This window comes from Somniosus microcephalus, chromosome 2 (assembly GCF_052327205.1).
Source record: "Somniosus microcephalus isolate GS21.2 chromosome 2, FLI_Smic_1.0, whole genome shotgun sequence".
In the NCBI taxonomy this organism is placed as follows: domain Eukaryota; kingdom Metazoa; phylum Chordata; class Chondrichthyes; order Squaliformes; family Somniosidae; genus Somniosus; species Somniosus microcephalus.
Window position 1 is genome coordinate 228,585,004 of NC_140988.1, and position 26,494 is coordinate 228,611,497.

Here is a 26,494-nt window from a genome sequence, read left to right on the forward strand (position 1 = left end):
CAGGAGATGGTTTTATTCCTGTTCCTGGCTGGGGTGGAGATCGCCTTTACAGAAGGTAAGTACTGTAGAAAATATAGGGACAGAGTGATCTCCTGGATGAGTTTCGATCGCCTAGATGGGTCGGAGAGGAATTTCCCAGATTTTTTTTCTCCCAAATTGGCCATTGGGTCTTTTATCTGGTTTCTCGCCTCTCCCGGGAGATCACATGGGCTCGGGTGGATGGAGAGTGATAGAAGATTTGAGGTTAGGATCAGATCAGCCATGATCTTATTGAATGGTGGAGCAGGCTCGAGGGGCCGATTAGCCTACTCCTGCTCCTATTTCTTATGTTCTTATGAGCGTGTACCCGCTTTCTGGAGAACCTCCGCCTGCAGAAAACCCTTAGAAATCTTACGCCTGGTAAAAGCAGGCGTAAGGCATGCTTTTACTAGCATAAGATTTGAAAATAAGTAAAAAAAAAAAAATTCTCATTTATCATTTAAAAATACTTTAAAAAAGGTAAGTTTATTTTTAGCCCCGTAAAAAAAACTTAATTATTTTTTTCAAAAAATTAAATTTTTGTTTAAAATATTTAATTTATATTGTAATTTCAACTAATTTTAAAAATGTGATTTTTTTTTTTTTAATTTATTTAAAGTTTTACTGTGTTTTTAGGGTGATCTCCATTCATATATTTGGTAGGTCTATCTGTCAAGTGTATGAAGGGAGATTCCCTTCTTTGATTGGCTTCCCATGGCCCACATGATCCCAGGGATGCTTATGAACTGCATGCGCCTCTAGGATATGTGGGCCCTGCACATTTTGAGTTGGAGGCCCAGGAGCGGATGTGTCCGGATCTCGGGAGCCCTCAGGTAAGTCTGTAGATTTTTTCCAGATTGGAGGCCTCCACACGCAGGAAGACTCTGATCGGAAAATACGGGCAAAATATTTTTAGGAGGGATTGACTAGGTAAGAAAGGCGTGGCAATATTGGTGAAACAAGGAATACATGTTGTAGTGAGAAGTGATGTACACAAAAAAGTTCAGACAGAGTCAATATGGTTAGCGGTAAAAGATTTTTTTTTTTTTTTTTTAAGTGAGGACTCATAATTGTGGGAAGACCTCATAATTGTGGGAAGCAAATGGAAGAGGAAATCTGTACATCTATAGATTGCCAGCACAGACATACATGGTGGCTGAATGGCCTCCTTCTGTGCTGTATGATTCTATGCTTAGGGAGTTGAATAGGAATAACAAATTATTGTTCAAGGAGATTTTAATTTGCCACTCATTGGTGCAGAGGGTGGGGAGTAATCAGAGAAAAGGAAATTAAATTCCTAAATTCCTAAAATTCATGCAGGACTCCTTCCTCAAGCAGTATGTTCCTCCAGGCCCCACAAAAGAAAGTCTTAAAGACTTACCTGACAAGATCTCTTCTGTCTTTAGACGCACTTCTGCTTAGCGAGAAAGTCGCTGCGGCTTCTCTGCTCAGGGTTAAAATGTAAATCGGGATCCTATTACGGCAGTAGGACCCTGATGAAATAAATTTATGAGGCTCCTGCCTGCTTTATGATGGCACCTCATCTGCCTGCAAAACCCTGCAGGTTAAGATCAGAAATGGTCAGGGTCTGAGCTGGTAAGTAACCAGGGTTAAAATCGACCCTAAATGGACTGGAGAGTGGCCAATGTAATGGGCCGGATATTCCGATCCCTACGGGTGGGTACGTGCTGTGTACCCACCCGTAGGGACATCGGAAATGTCGGTTTCAGGCATGCACTGCGCATGCGCTGGAAACCGGCATTTTCGATCTGTCAAGAAAGCTCTTGACAGATCCTCCGGCTGCCCTGGAGCAGGGTCTCTGCGGGCGGATAGTTCCGCTTTTTGGAGACCCTCCACCTACAGAAAACATTTATAATTCTTGCGCCTGGTAAAAGCAGGCGTAAGGCCTGCTTTTACCAGGAGAAGAGTTGAAAAAAGTTTTTTTTTTTTTTTTAATTCCACTGATTTATCATTTAAAAATACTTTAAAGAAATGTAAGTTTATTTTTAGCCCTGTTAAAAACTTTAATTATTTTTTTCAAAAATTTAAATTTTTGTTTAAAATAGTTAATTTATGTAATTTCAAGTCATTTTAATGATTTTTTAAAAAATTATTTGAAGTTTTACAATGTTTTGGGGGTGATCTCCATTCATATATTTGACAGGTCTTCCTGTCAAATGTATGAAGTGAGATTCCCTTCTCTGATTGGCTCCCCATGGGCCACGTGATCCCAGGGACGCGGTGAACCACCTGCGCCTCTGGGATATGTGGGCCCTGCACACTGGCAGTTTGGTGAGGCCCAGCAGCGGAACTGTGCGCCTCCCGGGCCCGAGCCCTCAGGTAAGAGAGCAGATTTTTCCAGATCGCAGCCCTCTGCCCGTGGGAGGCCTGCGATCGGAATAATCTGGGCCAATATCTATTTTTAAAAAGGGAGACACAGATAATGTAAGTAATTATAAGCCATTTCGTTTAACATCTGTGGTAGAGAAAATCTTTAACTGAAGATGAAATTACTAAATATCCAGATGGACAGAAAATAATTAGCAGTAAACACAGATTACAAAAAGATTATGCTTGACAAACCTGAAGAGTTTTTTTTTGAGGAGGTGACACTTCTACTGGATGGGGGAAATGCAATGGATATGGTATGGAACTTTTCAAAAAGCCTTTGACAAGGCACCACAGAGGAGGCTATAGGAGGAGATTAAGGGATATTAAATTAGCGGGGAGAATGGCCAATTGGATAGAAAACTGGCTGGAAGGGAAGGAAGTAAAAGTAGGAGTTGAAGGTAGTTTCTCAGAGCGGTTGGAAGTGGGTAGCAGGTTCCGCTCTGGAACCACTTCTGTTCACTGCGTACATCAATGATTTGGATACAGAGCTGGAGGAAGTGGTGTTCAAATTTGCAGATGATATTAAAGTAGGAGACATAATGAATAATTTTGAGGACCAAAGGAAGCTGCAAGGGGATATAGATAAAATTGTGAATTAGACAAAAAAGTGGTAGCTGGAATTCAATATCAGTAAATGTGAGGTGGTATATTTTAGTTTTAAAAAATAATTATACTTAGAATGGTGGGTGATGTGCAAGAGCAGAGGAATTTGGGGGTTCAGGTTCACAAGACATTAAAACCAACAGCTCAAGTGGATACGGCCAAAAAAAACTAATGGAATACTGAATTTTATGGCACGAAGTATAGAATATAAAAGTCGAGATGTAATAGTGAATCTATATACAGGAGACTTTGTTATATCCGGCACCGACGGGACCGAGCTGTTGCCGATCTATCAAAACTGCCGGACATACCAGCGTTAATGTTGAAGCATACGGAGGTTTTCATCTCCGTATCTGACAACAAACACTGTTGCTTAGCAACAGCTTCTAAACAGTCGGCCCGTACCTTAGAAGTGTCTCTGTAGCTTAGCAACAGCTTCAGAGAGACTTTCCAGAGCCTGACTGTTGGAAAAAAAAGCCACGAGAAGAAAAAAAAACGAACAAAACGGCTCCTGATTTCTGCCGGTAGATCGAGGTTTCCGGACATACAACCTCCGGATAAACCAAAGTTTCCTGTAAAAGCTCAATAAGACCACAGTGCAGTTTTGAGCTCCATACTATAGGAAAGATTTTGAGGCAATAGAGAGGGTATAGTGCAGATTCATTCGGATACTGCCTGGTAAGAGGAAATACAATTACAAATAAAGACTTGAAAATTGGGGCAGTTTTCATTAGAGCAGAGGAGATTATGGGGTAATTTGATAGTGTTGTTTAAAATTATAAAAGGATGGGACAGAGTAGACAGAAACAGACCGTTTCCAGTGGTTGTAGGATCTAGAATCGGGAGACATAGATTAAAGATTAAATGTAAGAGATTTAGAAAAGAGAAAAGGATTAAAGTTTTTTTTTTATACATACACATACAATTGTGAGGCTGTGGAATGCACTCAGAGTTAGTGATTGAAACAGAGACTATGTCAACATTCAAGAATCGGTTAGATAGTTGGGTGAAGGAAAGGGAAATAAAGGGGCATGGGGACAGCTTAGGCACATGGAATTAGGACTACTGCACGTGTGGAGGATAAAACATATAGGGCTAAAGATTCAGTGGCCTGCGCCACCAGTTTGCGCCCAAAGAGGGCTTTTGCGCCACTGTGCAAACCTACCGCCATATTTAGCGGGGCGCTAATGGCGGCGTTAGCCAGTAGCGCTGCGCCGCCACCGATGACGTCATCGGTGTGCGCAGCGCCCCGCTATCGCCCCGCTGGCCATATTTGGTTGCTGCCGCCTCCCCCGCGCCGGCCGCAAACAGCGACCGGTACACGGGGCCTACCTGTGCCGGTAGTGGGGCGATTAAAGGTGGAGGTGCGGCCGGCCGCTTTTTCGGCGGCCGCCTGCCCGCACCTCCTTCCCCGGCCTCCTACACCCCCCCCCCCCGCGGCATTGCCGGCTGTTTCCAGAGAGCCCTGCACTTCTCCTTGGTGCCGGGCTCATTTGCCGGCACTCGCGAGCGGGGATCGCGCTGTTGCAGGCACCTCCCCCTTAAGAATGAGAGGAAGGCCTGCAGTACCGCAGGCTGCCGTGCCGCAGTGGGTGGCGCTGCGGCACTTTACACGCCGATATTCAGTTTCAGCGCCCCAAGCGGGGCGCCGAAACCCTTGTTTAGCGGCCGGCTTCCACTTGGGGCGCTGAAACTGAATTTCCCGCTGGCGCAAGTGGCTCCGCGCGCAGCGGTAATTCCGGCGCCCAGGCGAGCTGGGCGCCCCTAACTGAATTTCTAGGCCATAGACTGGATGAGCTGAATGGCCTGTTTCCTTGTAATTTCTATGTAATATTTTCGCTAAGAAGTGAGAATTTAGAACTCCATTTAAAAACACTTTTCAAGCATGTTTCATTCTCTTTTCAAGTTTTACTTATTTTGTTGATGTCAAAAATGAAACATGACCATTATCCCACATCATTCTATTGCATCAGACACATACACAGAAATATTGAGAAAGAGGGACTGCATGTGTCAGCACCAAAAGATTAGTGCAGTAATATAGGTGGAAGTTAGCCTGGGGTGAACTTCTGCATTCCTGCAAGTTGACCCCTAGGACTGAACAATTGTTCTATTTTGTTACAGCATAGCATAATTAAGGCAAGTTATGCCAACTGGAAAAAAGACGCCTATTCATTTGAGGCTTTGCCAATACAGGAATCACATGACTTTCTCTTATTGTGTCTGTAGAAACTGCCCAGGCTGAGTCAGTCATTCTTTACTTATCTTTCTCCCACTATCTATATTAGTCATATTGCAACTTATAGATTGTGAAAGCTGCATTTTCATTATCTTGACTTTCAAGCATTTCAACAACAACAACTTGTATTTAGATAGCATCTTTAATATAGTAAAACGTCCGAAGGCGCTTCACAGGAGTATTACAAGACAAAAATTTGACACTGAGCCACATGAGGTAGGTTTTAAGGAGCATTTTAAAGGAAGAAAGAGAAGTAGTGAGGCAGAGAGGTTTAGGCAGGGAATTCCAAAGCTTAGGACCTAGGCAACAGAAGGCACAGCCACCCATGGTTGAGCGATTATAATCAGAGATGTTCAAGAGGGCAGAATTAGAGGAGCACAGATATCTCTGTGGGGGGGGGGGGGGGGGGGAAGAGAGGTGGTTGTGGAGCTGGAGGACATTACAGGGATAGGGAGGGGTGAGGCCATGGAGGGATTTGAAAACAAGGATGGGAATTTGCTTAACCGGGAGCCAGTGTAGGTCAGCGAGCACAGGGGTGATGGGTGAACGGGACTTGGTGCGAGTTAGGACACGGGCAGCCTGATTTTGGATGACCTCAAGTTTACATAGGGTAGAACATGGGAGGCCAGCCAGGAGTGCGTTGGGTTGGAATAGTCAAGTCTAGAGGTAACAAAGGCATGGATGAGGGTTTCAGCAGCGGATGAGCTGAGGCAGGGGTGGAGATGGGCGCTGTTATAGAGGTGGAAATAGGTGGTCTTAGTTATGCCGCGGATGTGTGTTCGGAAGCTCATTTCAGGGTCAAATATGACACCAAGGTTGCGAACAGTGTAATTCAGCCTCAGACAGATGGTTAGGGAGAGGTTGGAGTCAGTGGCTAGGGAACAGAGTTTGTGGCAGCAACCGAAAACAATGACTTCAATTCCTTCAGTTGTTATATATGTAGACTTTAACCTCTGCGTGGAAGTGTGAGTCAACAGAAACCAGCATACAACAAATACAATGCCTTTCCTTTAGCCATACATTTGGAGCCGGTGACATATATTTGAGTTAATCTCCTCAGAATTAATGGCAGATTTCTGAGGGACAGCACATTCATAAAATAGAAATATCTGGTTTTGCCACAAAACAACACAGAAGGTGGCTCAAAAGTCAACACCTAGAATGGATGGGGAGTTCTGTAAGATTCTAGATCCAATCTCAAGGTACAATGTTAAAACAGGTGCCAAGTCATTTAAGAAGTACCTATAGGACAAAATATTTTAAGGATAGCATCACACTAGGCTATCTTGAACATCAGGAAGGGCTGAGCGAAACGTGCACTGGCAGTTCAAGGGGTGGACTGTGAAAAATTTTACAACGAGAACCCCTTCCCTTTGAATAGGCTACTGGCACACAAAAAGCTTGCCCAAAGAACTACAGCATACTGGGAAGAGTCCATTGAAATAGAAGCTCTTAAAGAACTAGAGCACATCATTAAAGGAAAAGTTGCAGTGATGTCAGAATAGCAGACTTATTCACAGTGGACACATCAGATCACATGGGGAACACTGCTCCCTTTGATGCTCAAGATTTGGTAGTGCTGTGGCAAGAGGTACACAAAATGAAGATGGCCCTCTTTGGGCTGAAGACCACCCTCCAGGGAAAGCATAGGTACAAACTGTAAAGCTCACATTTCACCTTAACTAAAAAGCAACCCATCTCAAACCACTTAAACCGTCACATGTTCATCACCGATCAAATCAGTTCTCCATTTGCAAAAAAGAATACAAACACATTCCTCAAAATCATGACAAAAAAATGGGAAAATCTTTTGAATACCATGACAATTTTTTGCTTTGCCCTCTTTCCACCCCTTCTATTTTTGGAATTCTTAGAATGGAAATGTTGATTCTCCCAACTTTCCCTATTATATTTCTTCTGGACCTTCCTCTGGTCCTTCCATCCTCATCATGGACTTCCCCTCTGTTATAAACCTTAGCCTCTATATTGATAACGGTAGTGGTGATCACTGGCAGTGTCATAGAGACAGTGGAATGATGTTGCAAGGGTTCCAGATGTGGATCCTAGCAATGTTCCCGCTAATTTTTATTTCAGGTGCGCGGTCCCTTTAAATTTGCTGCGCAGTATCTTTTCCAGTGTTGCAGCTGGTGAGCGGCCTGCGCGGGACCTCCAGATCACTGTGCGCCAGTTAGGGGAACGTTGAGCCCTAGTTGCCCACAGCCTCAAGAATACTATTCAACTCAGCAATTCATTATAAGATGCAAAATTCAGAACTAGCAGTCAAAACATAAAGGCCTAGAAATTGGGTTGGGGCGCCAAAGTGGCGCAAAAGTCGCCTGAGCGCAGGATTTAGCGCAGCGATCGGAGTAATACCGATCGCCAGAAATTCAGTTTCAGTGCCGCTCGAGGGACACGGGGTGAGGCTCGAGGTGCTCCGCGTCCCTCTTAGGGCGCTGAAACTGGTTATCGCAGCGCAACGTGCCGCAGCGCCACACGCTGCGGCACGGCACGCTGCGGTACTGCAGGCCTTCCTCCCACTGTTAAGGGGGAGGTGCCTGCAACAGCGCGATCCCCGCTCGAGAGTGCCAGCAAATGAGCCCGGCACCAAGGAGAAGTGCCGGGCTCTCGGGAAACAGCCGGCAATGCCGCGGGGGGGGATTAGGAGGCCGGGGATGGAGGTGCTGGCAGGCGGCCACCGAAAAAGCGGCCGCCCCGCACCTCCACCTTAACTTGCGCCGCTGCCGGCACAGTAAGGCCCCGTGAACCGGGCGCGGGTAGCGAACGGCGCAACTGTGGTGTTCGCTACCAAATATCGCGAACGGGGCACGAATGGGGCGCTGCGCAAACCAATGACGTCATCGGTGGCGGCGCAGCGCAAATGCCTAACGCTACCATTAGCGCCCCTACTGAATATCGCGGGAGACGCAGCCAGTGGCGCTACAGCCACTGACTGCCTCTTTAGGCGCCAACAGGTGGCGCTACTCACCCAATTTCTCCCCCAAAATGTTTATAAAATAGAAACCTCAATATCCACTGCAATAATGTATTTTTTATACTTATGAACAGCAGGATTTCAGAGCCAGTGAAACCTAGGATTCTTTTCTGCAAATTTAGGAATTTTCCTTTTTCATATGACGGCACAAATAATTGGCTTTAAAGGAATATGAGAAATGTAATAGAAATTCTCATCCAGTGATAGAGAGTTAGCAGGTAGTCAGTCAACAACAGTGAGAGCAAGAGAGTAGTCAAACAAGTGCAACAGGGCAATCAGCCAGAACAGCAAGAAGTGATAAGGTAGTAAATGTTTGGGACATTTGCATCATCAATTGACTAAAAGGTGTAGCAATACCACCTTAGCTTCAGGCAATTGAAGAAAACGTTGCGAGACAAAAAAGTAAGTGGAGCTCTTTCTAAAAATAATAATACAGGAGGGTGGACACCTGCTTAATCAGCTTGGACCAGGAGAAGGCTTGACAGAATATCACACACATACATGATTGACGTGCTCTCCAAAATGGGGTTTGGGCAGGGAATCCTCAATTGGATCCAACTGCTCTACACAGAAATCGGTCGCGCAGTTCTAATCAACAGGTGGGAATTGGAAAGCTTGCCGATCAAATCTGGAGTCAGGCAAGACTGTCCTCTATCCTCTGTCTTGTTCGTGTGTTGTATCAAACCTTTTGTCGAGTCCATCAGGAGGGATACGGGCATAAGAGGGGTGACGATCCCAGGCAGCGGAGGCACTTAGGTTAAGGCCTCCCTGTTATTCTTCTTCTTCTTCTTCTTAGGCAGTCCCTCGGAACCGAGGATGACTTGCTTCCACATTAAAAATGAGCTCGCATGTGGCTGATTAGTCCAATGCGGGACCTACAGTCTCTGTCACAGGTGGGGCAGACGGTGGTTGAAGGGGCGGGTGGGTGGGGTGCTTGGGTTGACGTGCACTCCTTGCGCTGCCTGCGCTTGGCTTCCGCTTGCTCCCGGCGAAGAGACTCGAGGAGTTCGGCGCCTTCCCGGATGCTTCTCCTCCACTTTGTGCGGTCTTGGGCCAGGGATTCCCAGGTGTCGGTGGGGATGTTACACTTTTTCAAGGAGGCTTTGAGGGTGTCCTTGAAGCGTTTCCTCTGCCCACCTGGGGCTCTCTTGCCGTGCCAGAGCTCCAAGTAGAGCGCTTGTTTTGGGAGTCTCGTATCGGGCATGCGGACAATGTGACCCGTCCATCGGAGCTGATTGAGTGTGGTCAGAGCTTCGATGCTGGGGATGTTGGCCTGAGCAAGAACACTGACGTTGGTGTGCCTATCCTGCCAACGGATTTGCAGGATCTTGCGGAGGCAGCGTTGGTGGTACCTCTCCAGTGCTTTGAGGTGCCTGCTGTACATGGCCCATGTCTCTGAGGCATTCAGCAGGGCAGGTATCACTGCTGCCCTGTAGACCATGAGCTTAGTGCCGGGTTTGAGGTCCTGGTCTTCAAACACTCTTCCTCAGGCGACCGAAGGCTGCACTGGCACACTGAAGGCGGTGTTGGACTTCGTCGTCGACGTCAGCCCTTGTTGACAGTAGGCTCCCGAGGTATGGAAAGTGGTCCACGTTGTCCAAGGCCTTGTCGTGGATTTTGATAATCGGGGGGCAGTACTGTGTGATGGGGGCAGGTTGGTAGAGGACCTTTGTCTTACGGATGTTTAGTGTAAGGCCCATGCTCTCGTATGCTTCGGTGAAGGTGTTTACGATGGTTTGGAGTTTGACCTCCGAGTGAGCGCAGACGCAAGCATCATCTGCATACTGTAATTCGGCGACAGAGGATGGGACGACCTTGGATCTGGACTGGAGGCGATGGAGGTTGAACAGTTTCCCGTTTGTTCTGTAAATTAGCTCCACTCCAGTGGGGAGCTTACTGAGGGCCTCCCTGTACATGGACGACGTGCCGTCTTTTGCTCGGATCCGCTGTCGGTCCGTAGGTTGCTGAGCATCTGCGATCAGTTTAAACTGGCTTCGGGAGCGAAGGTAAATCACAGCAAAAGTATATTTTTGAAACAAAAAATAAATAAAATAAAAGCCTCTAAACTAATTTAAATTCCTCTCAAAAAGCTTTCTTTTTATACCAACATATATAGCACCTGTAAGGTAGCAAAAATATCCCAGGGATGCTTCACAAACAGACAAAGGAAGGGAGTTAGAAGAGGTGACTGAAAACATGGTCAAAGAGCTTTTAGCAGCATTTTAAAGTATATGGAATAAATTGGAGGGGCTCTAGTTTAAAAGAGCAGAGCACCGCCAATGATGGTGGAAGGAAGACGCACAGTAGGCCAAAGGCTGGAGAGTGCAAGCTAGGACATGGGGCCTGAGGTGATTGCAGAGGTAGGGTGGGGCGAGGCCATGGTCATCATATTTATAAACAAGAACAAGGGCTTGAGGTTAGTGTATTGGGGACAGGGAGACAACAGACGTCAGTAAGGAAAGGGGTGACAGGTGAACAAGACAAAATATGGTTGAACCTTTGAGAAGGATGAGAGTTTATTTAGTGTGGAGTTTGAGAGTCCAGCAAGAGAATGTTGGAGAAATTGAGACTAGAGATGACAAAATTGAGGATGAGGTTTCAGTGTGGGTGAGGTAATTGCAGAGGTGGGTGATGTTGTGGCGGTGGAAATGGAGTTTTGATCATGGTTGAGATAATGGGAGTTTGAAGTTCAGTTCAACGTCAAACAGACACCAAGATCGCACAGCATTGGTTCCAACTTAAGCATGCAATTGGGAAGTCGAATGGAGCGTTGGGTTGGGTGCAGTTTCTGGGGCCACAAATCGGCAGCAATTTCTGCACATTCCCATTGTAACTCCAGCCATAGTGAATTAGAATGGCAGTAAATTTGATTGGAACTGGGTACACCAGGCGAGGGATTCCCCAGAGCCTTGTAAAATGTGGAGGCTCCATCTGCTCAATTGACCACTGAGGGTGCGGGCAGTGGCGAGGACTCCCACGCGACCTCAGTGGCTAACCGATCATCGGTAGCTTAAACCGAGTGAAAGCAGTTGCACCAGTCTGCTATTGGTGGTTTTAGGGCCAATCTAATGGTCCAGGCCTTAGATCCCCAAAGACAGACACACAGACACACAGAAATAGAGAGAGAGACACACATACACACACGGACAGACACTCGGACACACAGTTTGACCCCTGCTACTGGATGTAATATCATCCCTCTCCATCACTGGTGCACTGTGGCTGCAGCATGTACAGTCAACAGGATATACAGGAAACTTTGGTTTATCCGGAGGTTGTATGTCCGGAAACCTCGAACTACCGGCAGAAATCAGGAGCCGTTTTGTTAGGTGTTTTTTCTTCTCGTAGGTTTTTTTTCTTCTCGTGGCTTTTTTTTCTCAACAGTCAGGCTCTGCAAAGTCTCTCTGAAGCTGTTGCTAAGCTACAGAGACGCTTCTAAGGTACGGGCCGACTGTTTAGAAGCTGTTGCTAAACAACAGTGTTTGTTGTCAGATACGGAGATGAAAACCTCCGTATGCTTCAACATTAACGCTGGTATGTCCGGCAGTTTTGATAGATCGGCAACAGCTCGGTCCCGTCGGTGCCGGATATCACAAAGTCTCCTGTACTGCAGCAACTCATCAAGGTTTACTTCAGCACTTCTCTCCCCCGTGCCTACCAGCAAAAAGAACAAGAGCAGCAATGTTGTGAGAACACCATCACCTCCAAGTCACACACGATCCTGACTTGGACATATATTGCCGTTCTTTCATCATCACTGGGCCAAAATCCTGAAACCACCCTACCCAACAGCATTGTGGGAGCGCCTTCATAGGAACATAGGAGCAGGAGTAGGTCATTAAGCCCCTCAAGACTGTTCCACCATTCAATGAGATCATGGTTGATCTGTTACCTAACTCCATATCCTTTGCCCCATATCCCTGAACAGAAATCAATCAATCTCAGATTTAAAATGAACAATTGACCCAGCATCAACTGCCATTTGCGGAAGAGAGTTCCAAACTCCTACCAACATTTGGGTGTAGAAGTGTTTCCTAACTGCACTCCTAAAAGGCCTGGCTCTAATTTTTAGGCTATGTCCCCTAGACCTAGATTCCTCAACCAGCAGAAATAATTTCTCTCTGTCTACCCTACCAGTTCCCTTTATTGGTTTGAAAACTTCGATCAAATCACCCCTTCTAAATTCCAGGGAATACAACCTTAGTTTATAGAATCTCTCCTCATAATTTAATGCTTGGAGTCCAAGTATCATTTTAGCAAATCTACACTGCAATCCCTCCAAGGCCAATATATCCTTCCTTAGGTGTAGTGCCCAGAACTGAACACAGTACTCCAGATGTGGTCTAATCAGGGCTTTGTATAGCTGTAACATGACTTCTAACCCCTTGTATTCTAGTCCTCTAGATACTAATCAGCATTTCATTTGGCTTTTTGATTTTTTTTTTTGTACCTGTCCATGACATTTTAATGATCTATGTACATGAACACCGGAACTCCACTGCTTCTAGTTTTTCACCATTTAGAAGGTACTAGGCCCAAAGTGGATGACCTCACACTTGCCTATATTGACATCCATTTGCCATAGTTTTGCCCATTCACTTAATCTATTAATATCTTTGTAATTTTATGCTTCCATTTACACTGCTTACAATGCTGCCAATCTTTGTGTCATCTGCAAACTTGGCTATGTGGCTCTCTATCCGATCATCTAAGTCGTTAATACATACAGTGAATAGTTGTGACCCCAACACATCCCGGTGGGTCGCCACTCGTCACATCCTGCCTATTAGAGTACCTGCCCATTATCCCTATTCTTTGTCTCCTGCCGCTCAATCTCCTAACCAGGTCAATAATTTGCCCTCAATTCCATGAGCTTCAACTTTAGCTAACAGTCTCTTATGACTTTGTTGAATGCCTTCTGGAAGTCCATATAATTAACATCCATGGACCTTTCCCTGTCCACTACTTTAGTCACCTCTTCAAAAAATTCAATCAGGTTCGTCATGCATGACCTACCTTTCACAAATCCCTGCTGGCTCTTTCTGATCAGCTGAAATTTTTCACGGTGTCACTCTATCCTTAATTATAGACTCTAGTAATTTTCCAACAACAGCTGTTAGGCTAACTGGTCTATAATTCCCTGGTTTCTCTCTCACCTTTATTTAATAGCGGAGTGGCATGTGCAATTTTCCAATCTAAAGGAATGGTTCCTGAATCAAGAGAACTTTGGAAGATCGTAGGTAGGGCATCTGCAGTGTTCTCACCTACTTTGAGAGCATAGGAACATAAGAAATAGGAGCAGGAGTAGGCTATTTGGCCCTTCACGCCTGCTCCGCCATTCAATAAGATCTTTGACCTCAATTCCACCTTCCTGCACGATCTCCATAACCCTTGGTTTCCTTGGTATCAAACCCTGGGATGAAACCATCTGGTCCTGGGGATTTGTCACTCTTCAGTGTCATTATTTTCTTCATTACTGTTCATTTGATAATGTTAACTTTGGTGAGTCCCCGTCCTTGATTCAATATTAGTTTCCTTGGGATGTCCGGCATGCTATCCTCTTCTATAAATACTGACGCAAAGTAATTATTTAACCTGTCTACCATTTCCTTATTTCCATTTATACTATCACCAGTCAGTTTTTAAGGGGCCCACACTGCTCTTATTCACACTCTTTTTACTGATGATTGTAAAAGTTTGTGTTGAATTTGATCTCCCTTGCAAGTTTCTTTTCATACTCCTTTTTTGTAGCTCTTACAGTCTGTTTTGTCACCCTTTGCTGTTCTTTGTATCTCTCCCATTCACCAGGATCTGTGCTTTTTTTTGCATTCCTGTATGATTTTTATTTTAGTTTTATGTTGTTCCATGGCTTTTTTTTTGGCAAGAAGATCTCTTGCCCCTTAGGGGTATAAACTGGTTCTGTATCACATTAAATTCTTTTTTGAACACCTCCCACTGATCTTCTGTCATTTTACCCGTTAACCTATTTTACTGTGGACAGTCTCTGTCTCATCCCGTTGGAGTTGGCTTTACCAAAATTTAGAATCTTAGTAGGTTGTTTTGCATTTCTCCCTTTCAAACACAACATTGAACTCGATCATATTATGATCGCTATTAGATAAATGTTCACCGTTAGGCTGTTAACTAAATCTGGCTCATTGCGCATAATAAAATCAAGGCTGCGTTTATTTGCACTACAAATGCGATGGACCAAATTTCTGATTGGTCCCCTTGGAGAACAAGACACACCCAACAGTTTGTCTGGAATCTGTAATTTGATCCTGCCTACTGTGGAGAGTAATTCAAGGTCTTTGCAATGTGTATTTTGATCTAGTCATTGTCACAGGCAGGCTCCAGAGCTCACAATGCCAACATTACTGCTTTCAGAGAACAGATAGGGCTCATAATCCCGGATTATGAGCACTCACACTGAATAGTTCGGATAGGCAGGGGTGAAGCCAAGGAGGGATTTCAAAAGGAGCATGAAAATTTAAAAAATCAAGGTGTTGGTGGACCGGCAGCCAACGTAGATCAACGAGCGCAGGGGTGATGAGTGAACGGGACTTGCTGTGTGTTAGGATACGTGCAGCAGAGTTTTGGATGAGCTCAGTTTCATTGAGGGTGAAAGATGGGAGGCCGGCCAGGAGAACATTGGAATAGTCGAATCTGGCAAATATCGCATAAAGGTAATGTCATGCATTTTAGTAGGGCCAACATGCAATGCGTTCTCATTTTTAAAAATTTATTTATTCATTGTCGTGATGCAGGCAAGACCAGCATTTGTTGTCCATCCCCAGTTGCCCTTGAGAGAGTGGTAGTGAGCTGTCTTTTTCAACCACTGAGGTCTGGTTGGGGGGAGGTGGTGGGGGGGGAAGCAGAGGGAGAACGTGATGCAGGTGTAAAGGGGGTGGGGGTGGAAGAAAGTGATCCAGGTCCAACAGGGCAGGGGGGTGGTGGGGGGGAAAAAAGAGAATGTGATCCATTTTCCCCATCTTGATCATGTTCTTGCTCTCAGCCCCCGCCCCGCTTGAGACCTGGATCACTTTATTCCCCCCTCCCCACTGTTCTCTCCGTGCTCCCACCCACCACGAGCTCCTGGCCTTCTCAGTCCTGACTGTCTTATAGCCACGTCGTACCCTCTAAATTGAATTTGCACCTGCAATTCATTCAATTTATTCCTTATACGCCGTGCATTTGCATAAAGAACACTTATTTGGGCCACACACCTGTCCTTCTACTCTAATGTTGTTTCTCATACATTTCTCTCTCCTGATTTAATTACTTTACATCTTTTAATTTTCCCCTTACCTGTAGTGCCGAACACACAATTTCTGTCTATTACTCTACCCTCTCCCCTTCAATTTTTTTAGAATTATTATTTATAGTACCTTTTCCACCTGAGCCCACCCCCACCCCCGCCACTGACTAATTTAAAGTCCTTGTGACCGCCCAATTTATCCTTTCCACTAGGACCCTGGTCCCAGCCCGGTTCAGGTGGAGCCCGTCCCAACCATACAGTTCCTTCCTGTCCCAATACTGGTGACAGTACCCCATGAAATGGAACCCCTCTTTCCCACACCAATCCTTCACCTCCCTAATCTACTTATCCCTATCCCAATTTGCATGTGGCTCAGGTAATAATCCAGAGATTATAACTCTTGAGGTACTGTTTTTTCAATTTAGCTCCGAGCTCCTGGTACTCTCTGAACAGGACATCAGGCCTACTCTTTCCTATGTTGTTGGTCCCAAAATGGACCACAACGACTGGATCCTTCCCCTCCCTCTCCAATATCCTTTCAAGCTGGTTCAAGATGTCCCTCACCAAGTAGGCAACATAGAACATAAGATGTAGGAGCAGGAGTAGGTCATTTGGCCCCTCGAGCCTGCTCCGCCATTCAATAAGATCATGGCTGATCTGATCTTGGCCTCAACTCCACTCCCTGCCCAGTCCCCATTCCCCATAACCCTTGACTCCCTTACCTTTCAAAAATCTGTCTATCTCCACCTTAAATATATTCAATGACCCAGCCTCCACAGCTCTCTGGGGAAGAGAATTCTAAAGATTCACGACCCTCAGAGAAGAAATTCCTCCTCATTTCCGATTGTGTGGATCCCATGTGGGATGCTCGATCCTGCTTACAAAGGATGCTATCCGTCACCCTAATTGCTGATTCCCCCACAACTACCACATTACACTTCCCCTCCTCCTCCCTTTGGACAGCCTCCTGCTCCAAGGCGCCATGTCAGCATTCTGGCTGCCCTTCCAACGGTCTTCACCCTCATCCTTCACCACACAGAGTGCAACAGTTCAAGAAGGCAGCCCACCTCAATGGCAGCTAGGACTGGACAATAAATATAGCCTTGTAACCATCACCCACATTCCGAGAACAAACAAAGAATCACAAGTCAGAAGGAAAGAAAATGAATAATCATGACTTTACATACCTGAAAAGGATACTTGTTCTGACAAGGAATAGGGCCACTGTCATGCTTCACTATCTCTGCACACTTGATTTTTTGTAAATCAATGGAACCCTTTTTGTGTTTTTTCTGGAGAAAGATTTAAAAAAAATTAAGTGCTACTAATAATACAGCAGGAATGTTTTAAATATTAATCTTTCTTGTAGTTTGAATGCTGATGAAAGCAATAATCTAGTACTGTACATACCCTCTTGGAAGGAGCTCCATACACAAAGTAGTTTCCAGCATAACATCTTAGGCGGTTGCGCAAAACGGGCAGCATAGCAACAGCCGCCCGTTATATGCCCCACCTGATATTCAGGTCCATTGACTTCAATGGAACCGAATATCGGGTGTGACGTCTAACAGGCAGTCAATGTTACACCACCCAAGACAAAGTTCTATCCCAATAAGTCTATAACCTGCAAGCTGCAGGTAAAAATTACAACAGGATCATAGGCCCTACACTTCATAGGCAATGTTCTCTCTAATTTTTTCTTCTACTGAGCGGGACACATTCATTTGAGTGCGACCTTTTTGTCCGTGGGGAAATTTTACAACAATGACAGCAACAGCAGCCACTTAAAAGAATATATACAGTAATGCCATAATGCCACCTCACCGTCTCAAATCATGAGACAATCAGACAAGGTTCTATACAGGTTTAACATAACTTCTCTGCTTTTGAATTCTATCCCTCTAGAAATGAACCCCAGTGCTTTATTTGCACTTTGATGGCTTTTTTAACCTGCATTGCTACTTTTAATGATTTGTGAATCTATACCCCTAGATCCCTTTGCATCTCTACCCCATTTAGACTCTTATTTTCCGAGGAGAAGGTAGCCTCTTTATTCCTCCTACCAAAATGCACCACCTCACACTTATCGATATTGAAATTCTTTGTCATTTACATGCCCATTCTGCAAGTTAGTTTACAGTAAAATTAATTAAAAGCTTTTAGTTCATCATGTACAAACTTTATTTTTATTTTTTAATTACTTGTCAGAAATGACTGGGATATAAAAGAACTGTATAATAATGCATTAACACTTCAGAAATGTCACTCAGTTACACAGTTATGCATTGACAAACAATCTAAAAGCCCAAGGTGAGCTGAAAGAGGTATATCTATTCATGCAATTAGCATTAATTTTAAAGTTTTCAACATATTAGCCCATCCCTCACATCACTACACCAATAGCTGCACAAGCAGCAGGAGCAGCGGCTTTTCTATGGCACAGACATGCTGTACGTCCACATAAGTAATTACATGTTCCCGTGCATCTGCTACCTTTGTCCTTCTAGGTGGTAGAGGGCACAGGTTTGGGAGGTGTCGTCGAAGAAACCTTAGCGAGTTGCTTCAGTGCATCTTGTAGATGGTATAACTGCAGCCACATTGTGCCAATGGTGGAGGGAGTGAATATTTACGATAGTGGATAGGGTACCAATCAAGCGGGCTGCTTTGTCTTGGATGGTGTTAAGCTTCTTGAGTGTTGTTGGAGCTGCAACCAACCAGGCAAGTGGAGAGTAGTCCATCACACTCCTGACTTGTAGATGGTGGAAAGACTTTGGGAAGTCAGGAGGTGAGTCACTCTCCGCAGAACACCCAGCCTGTGACCTGCTCTTGTAGCCACAGTATTTATGAGGGTAGTCAGATGTTGATGGTGGGGGATTCAATGATGGTAAATCTATTAAATGTCAATGGGAGGTGGTTAGACTCTCTCTTGTTGGAGATGGTCATTGCGAATGTTACTTGTCACTTATCAGCCCAAGCCTGGATGTTGTCGAGGTCTTTGCTGCATGTGGGCACTGACTGCTTCATTATCTGAGGAGTTGCGAATGGAACTGAACGCTGTGGAGATAAAAAATAATAAGGGGAAAAAGTCTCTGGTGGGCGTAGTCTACAGGCCCCCAAACAGTAGCAATACTGTTGGACAGAGTATGAATCAACAAATAATGGAGGCCTGTAAAAAAGGTACGGTTTGGCCATGGTAGCCTTGAGGAGGAGTTCATAGAGTGTATCCGGGATGGTTTCCTCGAACAGTATGCAATGGAACCAACCAGGGAGCAGGCTATCTTGGATCTAGTACTGTGTAATGAGACAGAATTAATAAATGATCTCATAGTAAAGGATCCTCTAGGAAAGAGTGATCATTGCATGGTTGAAATTCAAATTCAGTTGAAGGGTGAGAAAGTTGTATCTCAAGCCAGTGTCCTGATCTTAAGCAAAGGCAGTTACAATGGCAGAACTGGCTAAAGTGGACTGGAAAAATAAATTAAAGGGTAAGACAGTTGAAATGCAGTGGCGGACATTTAAGGAGATATTTCATAATTCTCAACAAAAATATATTCCAGTGAAAAAGAAAGATTTGAAGAAAAGGGAGCACCATCCGTGGCTAACTAAGGAAGTAAAGGATGGTATCAAATTGAAAACAAAGGCATACAAATGTTGCCAAGATTGGTGGGAGGCCAGAGGATTGGGAAATTTTTTAAAACCAGCAAAGGATGACTAAAAAAAATAATAAAAAGAGAGAGAGAGAAGATGAATTATGAGTGTAAACTGGCCAGAAATATTAAAACAGATAGTAAGAGCTTCTGCAGGTATATAAAAAGGAAGAGAGTAGCTAAAGTAAACTTTGGTCCCTTAGAGAATGAAAATGGGGAATTAATGATGGGGAATGGGGAAATGGTAGAGACTCTAAACAAATATTTTGGATCTGTCTTCACGGTAGAAGACACTAACAACATCCCAATAATGGATAATCAAGGGCCCACAGGGAGGGGGGAACTAAAGACAATCACAATCACTAAGGAAAAATACTTGGTAAAATAATGGGACTAAAAGACGACAAGTCCCCTGGAACAGATGGCCTGCATCCCAGGGTCTTAAAAGAAGTGGCTGCAGAGATAGTGGGTGCATTGGTTGCAATATACCAAAATTTCCTGGGCTCTGGAGGGGTCCCAGCAGATTGAAAAACCGCAAATGTAACACCCCTATTTAAGGAAGGAGGGAGACAGAAAGCAGGAAACTATAGACCAGTTAGCCTAACATCTGTCGTTGGGAAAATGCTGGAGTCCTTCATTAAGGAAGCAGTAGCAGGGCATTTGGAAAATCATAATGCAGTCAAGCAGAGTCAGCATGGTTTTATGAAAGGGAAATCACGTTTAACAAATTTGCTGGAGTTCTTTGAGGATGTAATGAGCAGGGTGGATAAGAGTGAGCCAGTGGATATGGCGTATTAGGATTTCCAGAAGGCATTCGATAAGGTGCCACATAAAAGGTTACTGCATAAGATAAGAGCTCACAGAAACCCCACAGTGCAGATAGAGGCCATTTCGGCCCATCGAGCCTGCACCGACACATATCCCACCCGATCCCCGTAACCCCTACACCAACACATATCCCACCCTATCCCCGTAACCCCACGTATTTAATCCCCCTAACACTAAGGGTCAATTTATCATAGCCAATCAACCTAACCCGCACATCTTTGGACTGTGGGAGGAAACCGGAGCACCCGGAGGAAACCCACGCAAACACGGGGAGAATGTGCAAACTCCACACAGACAGACAGTCACCCGAGGCCGGATTCGAACCCGGGTCCCTGGCGCTGTGAGGCAACAGTGCTAACCACTATGCCACCGTGCTGCCCGGGGTAATATATTAGCATGGATAGAGAATTGGCTAACTAACAGAAAGCAGAGAGTCGGGATTAATGGGTAATTTTCCGGTTGGCAAACGGTAACTAGTGGGGTGCCACAGGGATCGGTGCTGGGACCTCAACTATTTACAATCTACATTAATAACTTGGATGAAGGGACCGAGTGTAATGTAGCCAAGTTTGCGAATGATACAAAGATGGGTGGGAAAGCAAGTTGTGCAGAGGACTCAAAGAATCTGCAAAGCGATATAGACAGGCTAAATAAGTGGGCAAACATTTGGCAGATGGAGTATAATGTCGGAAAGTGCGAGGTTATCCACTTTGGCAGGAAAAATAAAAAAGCAGATTATTTTTTAAATGGAGAAAGATTACAAAATGCTACAGTTCAGAGGGACCTGGGGGTCCTTGTGCATGAAACACAAAATTATAGCATGCAGGTACAGCAAGTGATCAAAAAAGCAAATGGAATGTTGGCCTTTATTTCAAGGGGGTTGGAGTATAAAAGCAGGGAAGTCCTGCTACAACTGTACAGGGTATTGGTGAGACCACACCTTGAGTACTGCGTACAGTTTTGGTCTCCTTATTTAAGGAAGGATATACTTGCATTGGAGGCAATTCAGAGACGATTCACTAGGTTAATTTCAGAAATGAGGGGGTTGACTTATGAAGAAAGGTTGAGCATTTTGGGGCTATACTAATTGAAATTTAGAAGAATGAGAGGTGATCTTATTGAAACATATAAGATACTGAGGGGGCTTGACAAGGTAGATGCAGAGAGGAGGTTTCCCCTCATGGGGAAATCTACAACTCGGGGGCATAGTTTCAGAATAAAGAATCGCCCTTTTAAAACTGAGATGAGGAGGAATTTCTTCTCTGAGGGTCGTAAATCTGTAGAGTTCTCTGCCCCAGAGAGCCGTGGAGGCTGGGTCATTAAATACATTTAAGGTGGGGATAGACAGATGTTTGCAAGATAAGGGAGTGAAGGGTTATGGGAGCAGGCAGGCAAGTGGCTTTGAGCCCAAGATCAGCCATGATCTTATTGAATGGAGGAGCAGGCTCGAGGGGCCAAGTGGCCTATCCCTGCTCCTATTCCTTATGTTCTTATGTTCTATCATTCACGAACATCCCCACTTTTGAACTTATGATGGAGAGAAGGTCAACGATGAAGCAGCTGAAGATTGTTGGGCCTAGGACACTGCCCTGAGGAACTCCTGCAGTGATGTCCTGGGGCTGAGATGATTGGCCTCCAATAACCACAACCATCTACCTTTGTGCCAGGTATGACACCAGCCAGTGGAGTGTTTTCCCCCTGATCCCCATTGACTTCAATTTTACAAGGGCTCCTTGATGCCACACTCAATCAAATGCTGCCCTGATGTCAAGGGCAGTCACTCTCAGCTCACCTCTGGAATTCAGCTCTTTTTCTACATTTGGACCAAGGCTGTAATGAGCCTAGTGGACCTGGCTGAACCCAAACTGAGCATTGGTGAGCTGGTGCCTAAGTTTCACTTGATAGCAGCCTATCGAAAGTAGGCTTCGGTGACTGCTTTGCGGAACACCTCCATTCAGTCCGTAAGCATGACCCCGAGCTTCCAGTCGCCTGTCACTTTAATTCTCCGCTCCACTCCCACTCTGACCTCACCATCCTCGGCCTCTTACACTGTTCCAATGAAGCTGAATGTAAGCTCGAGGAACAGCACCTCATCTTTCGATTAGGCACTTTACAGCCTTCTGGACTCAACATAGAGTTCAACAATTTCAGACCATAAACTCTGCTGCGATCTTTTTTCCATTTTTTTCTCTCTCTCATATGGCAGCTGTCTTTCATTCAGCCAGTGCCATTTACACTTCATCTAGAACCATCTTTTGTTTCTTAACTTGTCCCATTACCATCTCCGTTTGCCTTGCACAATCATCCCTTTGTCTCTTAATCGCTCCTGCCTTCCATCCTATCACAGACCTTCCCTTTCATTCTTTCCTCTCCTCTCCTCCCCTCCCCCCTTTCCCTGCCCCTGCTTAAAAACCTGTTCCATCTCCAGCTTTTTCCAGTTCTGATGAAGGGTCATCGACCTGAAACGTTAACCCTGCTTCTCTCTCCACAGATGCTGCGTAACCTGCTGAGTATTTCCAGAATTTTGTATTTTTATTTCAGATTTCCACCATCTGCAGTATTTTGCTTTTGTATTGAAAGTAGGCTGTTAGCCAGCTTGGATTTATCCTGCTTTTTTGTGGACAGGACATGCCTGGGCAATTTTCCACTTTGTCAGGTTATAGCTGTACTGGAGCAGCTTGGCTACAGGCAGAGCTAGTTCTGGAGCACAGGTCTTCAGCACTACAACCAGGGTATTGTCTGGGCCCGTAGTCTTTGCTGTATCCAGTGCACTCAGCTGTTTCTTGATATCATGGGAGTGAATCGAATTGGCAAGTGATGGTGATAGGGGCCTCAGGAGGATGCCAAGTAGGATCATCCACTCAGCACTTCTAGCTGAAGATGTGCCGATACCTCTGGTGGGTCTATCCTGCCGGTGGGATAGGACATACCCTGATGATGGTGAGGGAGGAGTCTGGGACTTTGGGGTCGATAGGTATAGAAACATAGAAGATAGGAGCAGGCGTAGGCCATTCGGCCCCTTGAGCCTGCTCCGCCATTTAATGAGATCCTGGCTGATCATCCAAATTCAGTACCCTGTCCCTGCTTTCTCCCCATATCCCTTGATCCCTTTAGCTTTAAGAAATATATCTAACTCCTTCTTGAATATATTTAATGAATTGGCCTCCAATTAAATTCCAGCGAATATAAGCCCAGTCGATCCAATCTCTCCTCATACGTCATTCCTGCCATCCCAGGTATCAGTCTGGTGAATCTTCGCTGCACTCCCTCCATGGCAAGAACATCCTTCCTCAGATAAGGCGACCAAAACTGCACACAATACTCAAGGTGTGGTCTCACCAAGGCCCTGTACAACTGCAGCAAGACATCCTTGCTCCTGTACTCGAATCCTCTCGCTATGAAGGCCAACATACCATTTGCCTTCTTAACCGCCTGCTGCACCTGCACGCTTACCTTCAGCGACTGGTGCACAAGGACACCCAGGTCTCGTTGCACTTCCCCTTCTCCCAATCTATTGCCATTCAGATAATAATCTGCCTTCCTGTTTTTGCCACCAAATTGGATAACCTCGCATTTATCCACATTATACTGCATCTGCCATGCATCTGCCCAATCACCCAACCTGTCCAAATCATACTGGAGTTTCTCTGCATCCTCCTCACAGCACATACGCCCACCCAGCTTTGTGTCATCTGCAAACTTGGAGATATTACATTTAGTTCCCTCGCCTAGATCATTAATATATATTGTGAATAGCTGGGGTCCTAGCACCGATCCCTGTGGTACCCCACTAGTCACTGCCTGTCACTCGGAAAAAGACCTGTTTATTCCAGCTCTTTGCTTCCTGTCTGCCAGTTCTCTATCCAAGTCAGTACCTTACCCCCAATCCCATGTGCTTTAACTTTGCACGCTAATCTCTTATGCGGGACCTTATCAAAAGCCTTCTGAAAGTCCAAATACACCACATCCACTGGTTCTCCCTTATCTATTCTAGCAGTTACATCCTCAAAAACTTCCAGTAGATTAGTCAAGCACGATTTACCTTTTGTAAATCCATGTTGACTTTGTCCGATCCCGTCACTGTTTTCCAAGTGCTCTGCTATTACATCTTTTATAATGGACTCTAGCATTTCCCCCACTACCGATGTCAGGCTTACCGGTCTATAATTCCCTGTTTTCTCTCGACCACCTTTTTTAAATAGTGGGGTTACATTAGCTCCCCTCCAATCCATGGGAACTGGGCCCGAGCCTATAGAATTTGGGATGACCAGTAATGCATCTACTATTTCTAGGGCCACTTCCTTAAGTACCCTAGGATGTAGAGTATCAGGCCCTGGGGATTTATCGGCCTTTAATCCCATCAATTTCCCCAACACCATTTCCCTACAAATACTGCTTTCATTCAGTTCCTCCCTCTCATTAGACCCTATGTTCGCCGACATCTCTGGGAGGTTATTTGTGTCCTCCTTTGTGAAGACAGAACCAAAGTATGTATTTAATTGGTCAGCCATTTCTTTGTTCCCCATTATAAATTCCCCTGATTCTGACTGCAAGGGACCTACACTTGACTGCACCAATCTTTTTCTCTTCACATATCTATAAAAGCTTTTACAGTCAGTTTTTATGTTCCCTGCAAGATTACTCTCATATTCTATTTTCCCTTTCTTAATTAATCCCTTTGTCCTCCTTTGCTGAATCCTAAACTGCTCCCAATCCTCAGGTTTGCTGCTTTTTCTGGCCAATTTATATGTCCTCTCCTTGGATCTTATGCTTTCCCTAATTTTCCTTGTTAGCCACGGTTGAGTCACCTTTTTTGTTTTATTTTTATGCCAAACAAGGATAAACAAATTCTGTAGTTCATCCGTGCGATCTTTAAATGTTTGCCATTGCCTATCCACTGTCAACCCTTTAAGTAACGTTCCCCAATCCATCCATCATGTTTCTGTAAGTATGACTATGCTGTTACTTGATTAGTCTGTGGGGCAGCTCTTCCAATTTTGGCACAAGTCCCCAGATGTTGGTGAGGAGGACTTTGCAGGTCGACTGGGCTCGGTATGCCTTTGTCGTGTCCGAATCCAATGCCTAGGTCGAAGTCAGATGGTCCGTCCAGTTTTATTCTTAGTGTACATTTTTGTAGCGGTTTTATACAACTTGGCTTGCTAGGCCATTTCAGAGGGCAGTTAAGAGTCAACCACAATGCTGTGGGTCTGGAGTCACATAGGCAGGATTCCTTCCCTAAAGGATTTTTACGACAATTCGATAGCTTCATGGTCACCGTGATGCCAACTTTTTATTCCAGATTTTTTTATTCCCAAACTGCCATGGTGGGATTTGAAGTCGCACCTCTGGATTATTAGTTCAGGCTTCTGGATTAGTAAACCAGTAACATAACCATTATGCTACCATACACACGGGAGATTAGGTCAATTAAAAAAATCAAAAGAAATAACTTGCATTTATATATGGTGCCTTCTCACAACCAGGATATCCAAATGGCCCGAGGTTGTGAAAGGCACTGTATGAATGCAATCTGAATGTGAAACCTGCTGTCGATGGCTTATCAAGCAGCATAGCAAACCAACTTCATGCACTGTGTTATGTTGGTGCATGTGCAGAAGAGAAATACAAGGACTTGTGGGATGATTTGACGTACCGAAAATCCAAAAATATTAAAAGGGGCTGTGTGAGTCAGGTAAACAGCCATTGAAAAACTGAACACTCACTCAGATCACAAGCAGTTGGCATCAACGTGTATCTATTTAACTTCAGTAGTCTTGGTTACACATTGCAGTAGATCAAAAGCAGCCACATACACATTACAATAGCTTTACAAAAACTGAAGGCATTGATTTCACACTGACAAATCATTAGTACTCTACAAATTTTTATGATGAATGTAAACATCCAGTAAGTCGCGCTTTGCTTTTAACAGACAGATTACTTGCTACACCTTCACTTGTGTTCCATATTCTGTCAGTTAGAATCTTTACTATCAGAGATCTCTGGCAAAAAAAATATTTTGCTATGGGCAGTTTTAGCCAATTAAAGGGAGACAGCTTCAGGATGTGGGATCATATTTTTGTCTGAAAAATTTGCACTTGCAACAAATCAAATTTATTCATAACTACTTGATAACTGTTCTTACCTTTCTAGGTAAAATACAAATTTGGATTTTCATGATAAGCAAGACAGTCTGTTCACATTAAGCAATGGAATTATGTTAATGTGTTACTGAGGGAGATAGTTTGCCAAACTGCTCGTTAAAATTTGTACCCGTGGTACTTTGTTCAGTAACTATGATTTATTGGCCCAGAAATTCGGGTCTCCACGGGTGAGTACGCATGGGGTACTCACCAGTAAGCCCAATGGAAGTGCCGGTTTCGTGCATGCACTGCGCATGCGCGGGAAACCGGCACTTCCGTTCCCCTGAAAGAAGGGGTTCAGAAGTCGAACGCGTGCGCATCAAACTTACGTTTTTTTTGCAGGTTTTCCCGGAAGGGTAAGTCTCCAGATGTTAG

The 26,494-nt window shown here is 44.8% G+C and overlaps 1 protein-coding gene across 3 annotated transcripts in view; it reads right to left on the reverse strand.

Annotated features, from left to right (window-relative positions):
• Window positions 1–26,494, reverse strand: part of tec (tec protein tyrosine kinase) — a 422,823-nt gene that overhangs the window by 358,286 nt on the left and 38,043 nt on the right. For all 3 annotated transcript variants that reach the window (XM_085969866.1, XM_085969857.1, XM_085969875.1), the window contains exon 3: window positions 16,689–16,793. In XM_085969866.1, coding sequence (XP_085825992.1) covers window positions 16,689–16,793 — 105 coding nt within the window. The remainder of the gene's footprint in view (window positions 1–16,688; window positions 16,794–26,494) is intronic.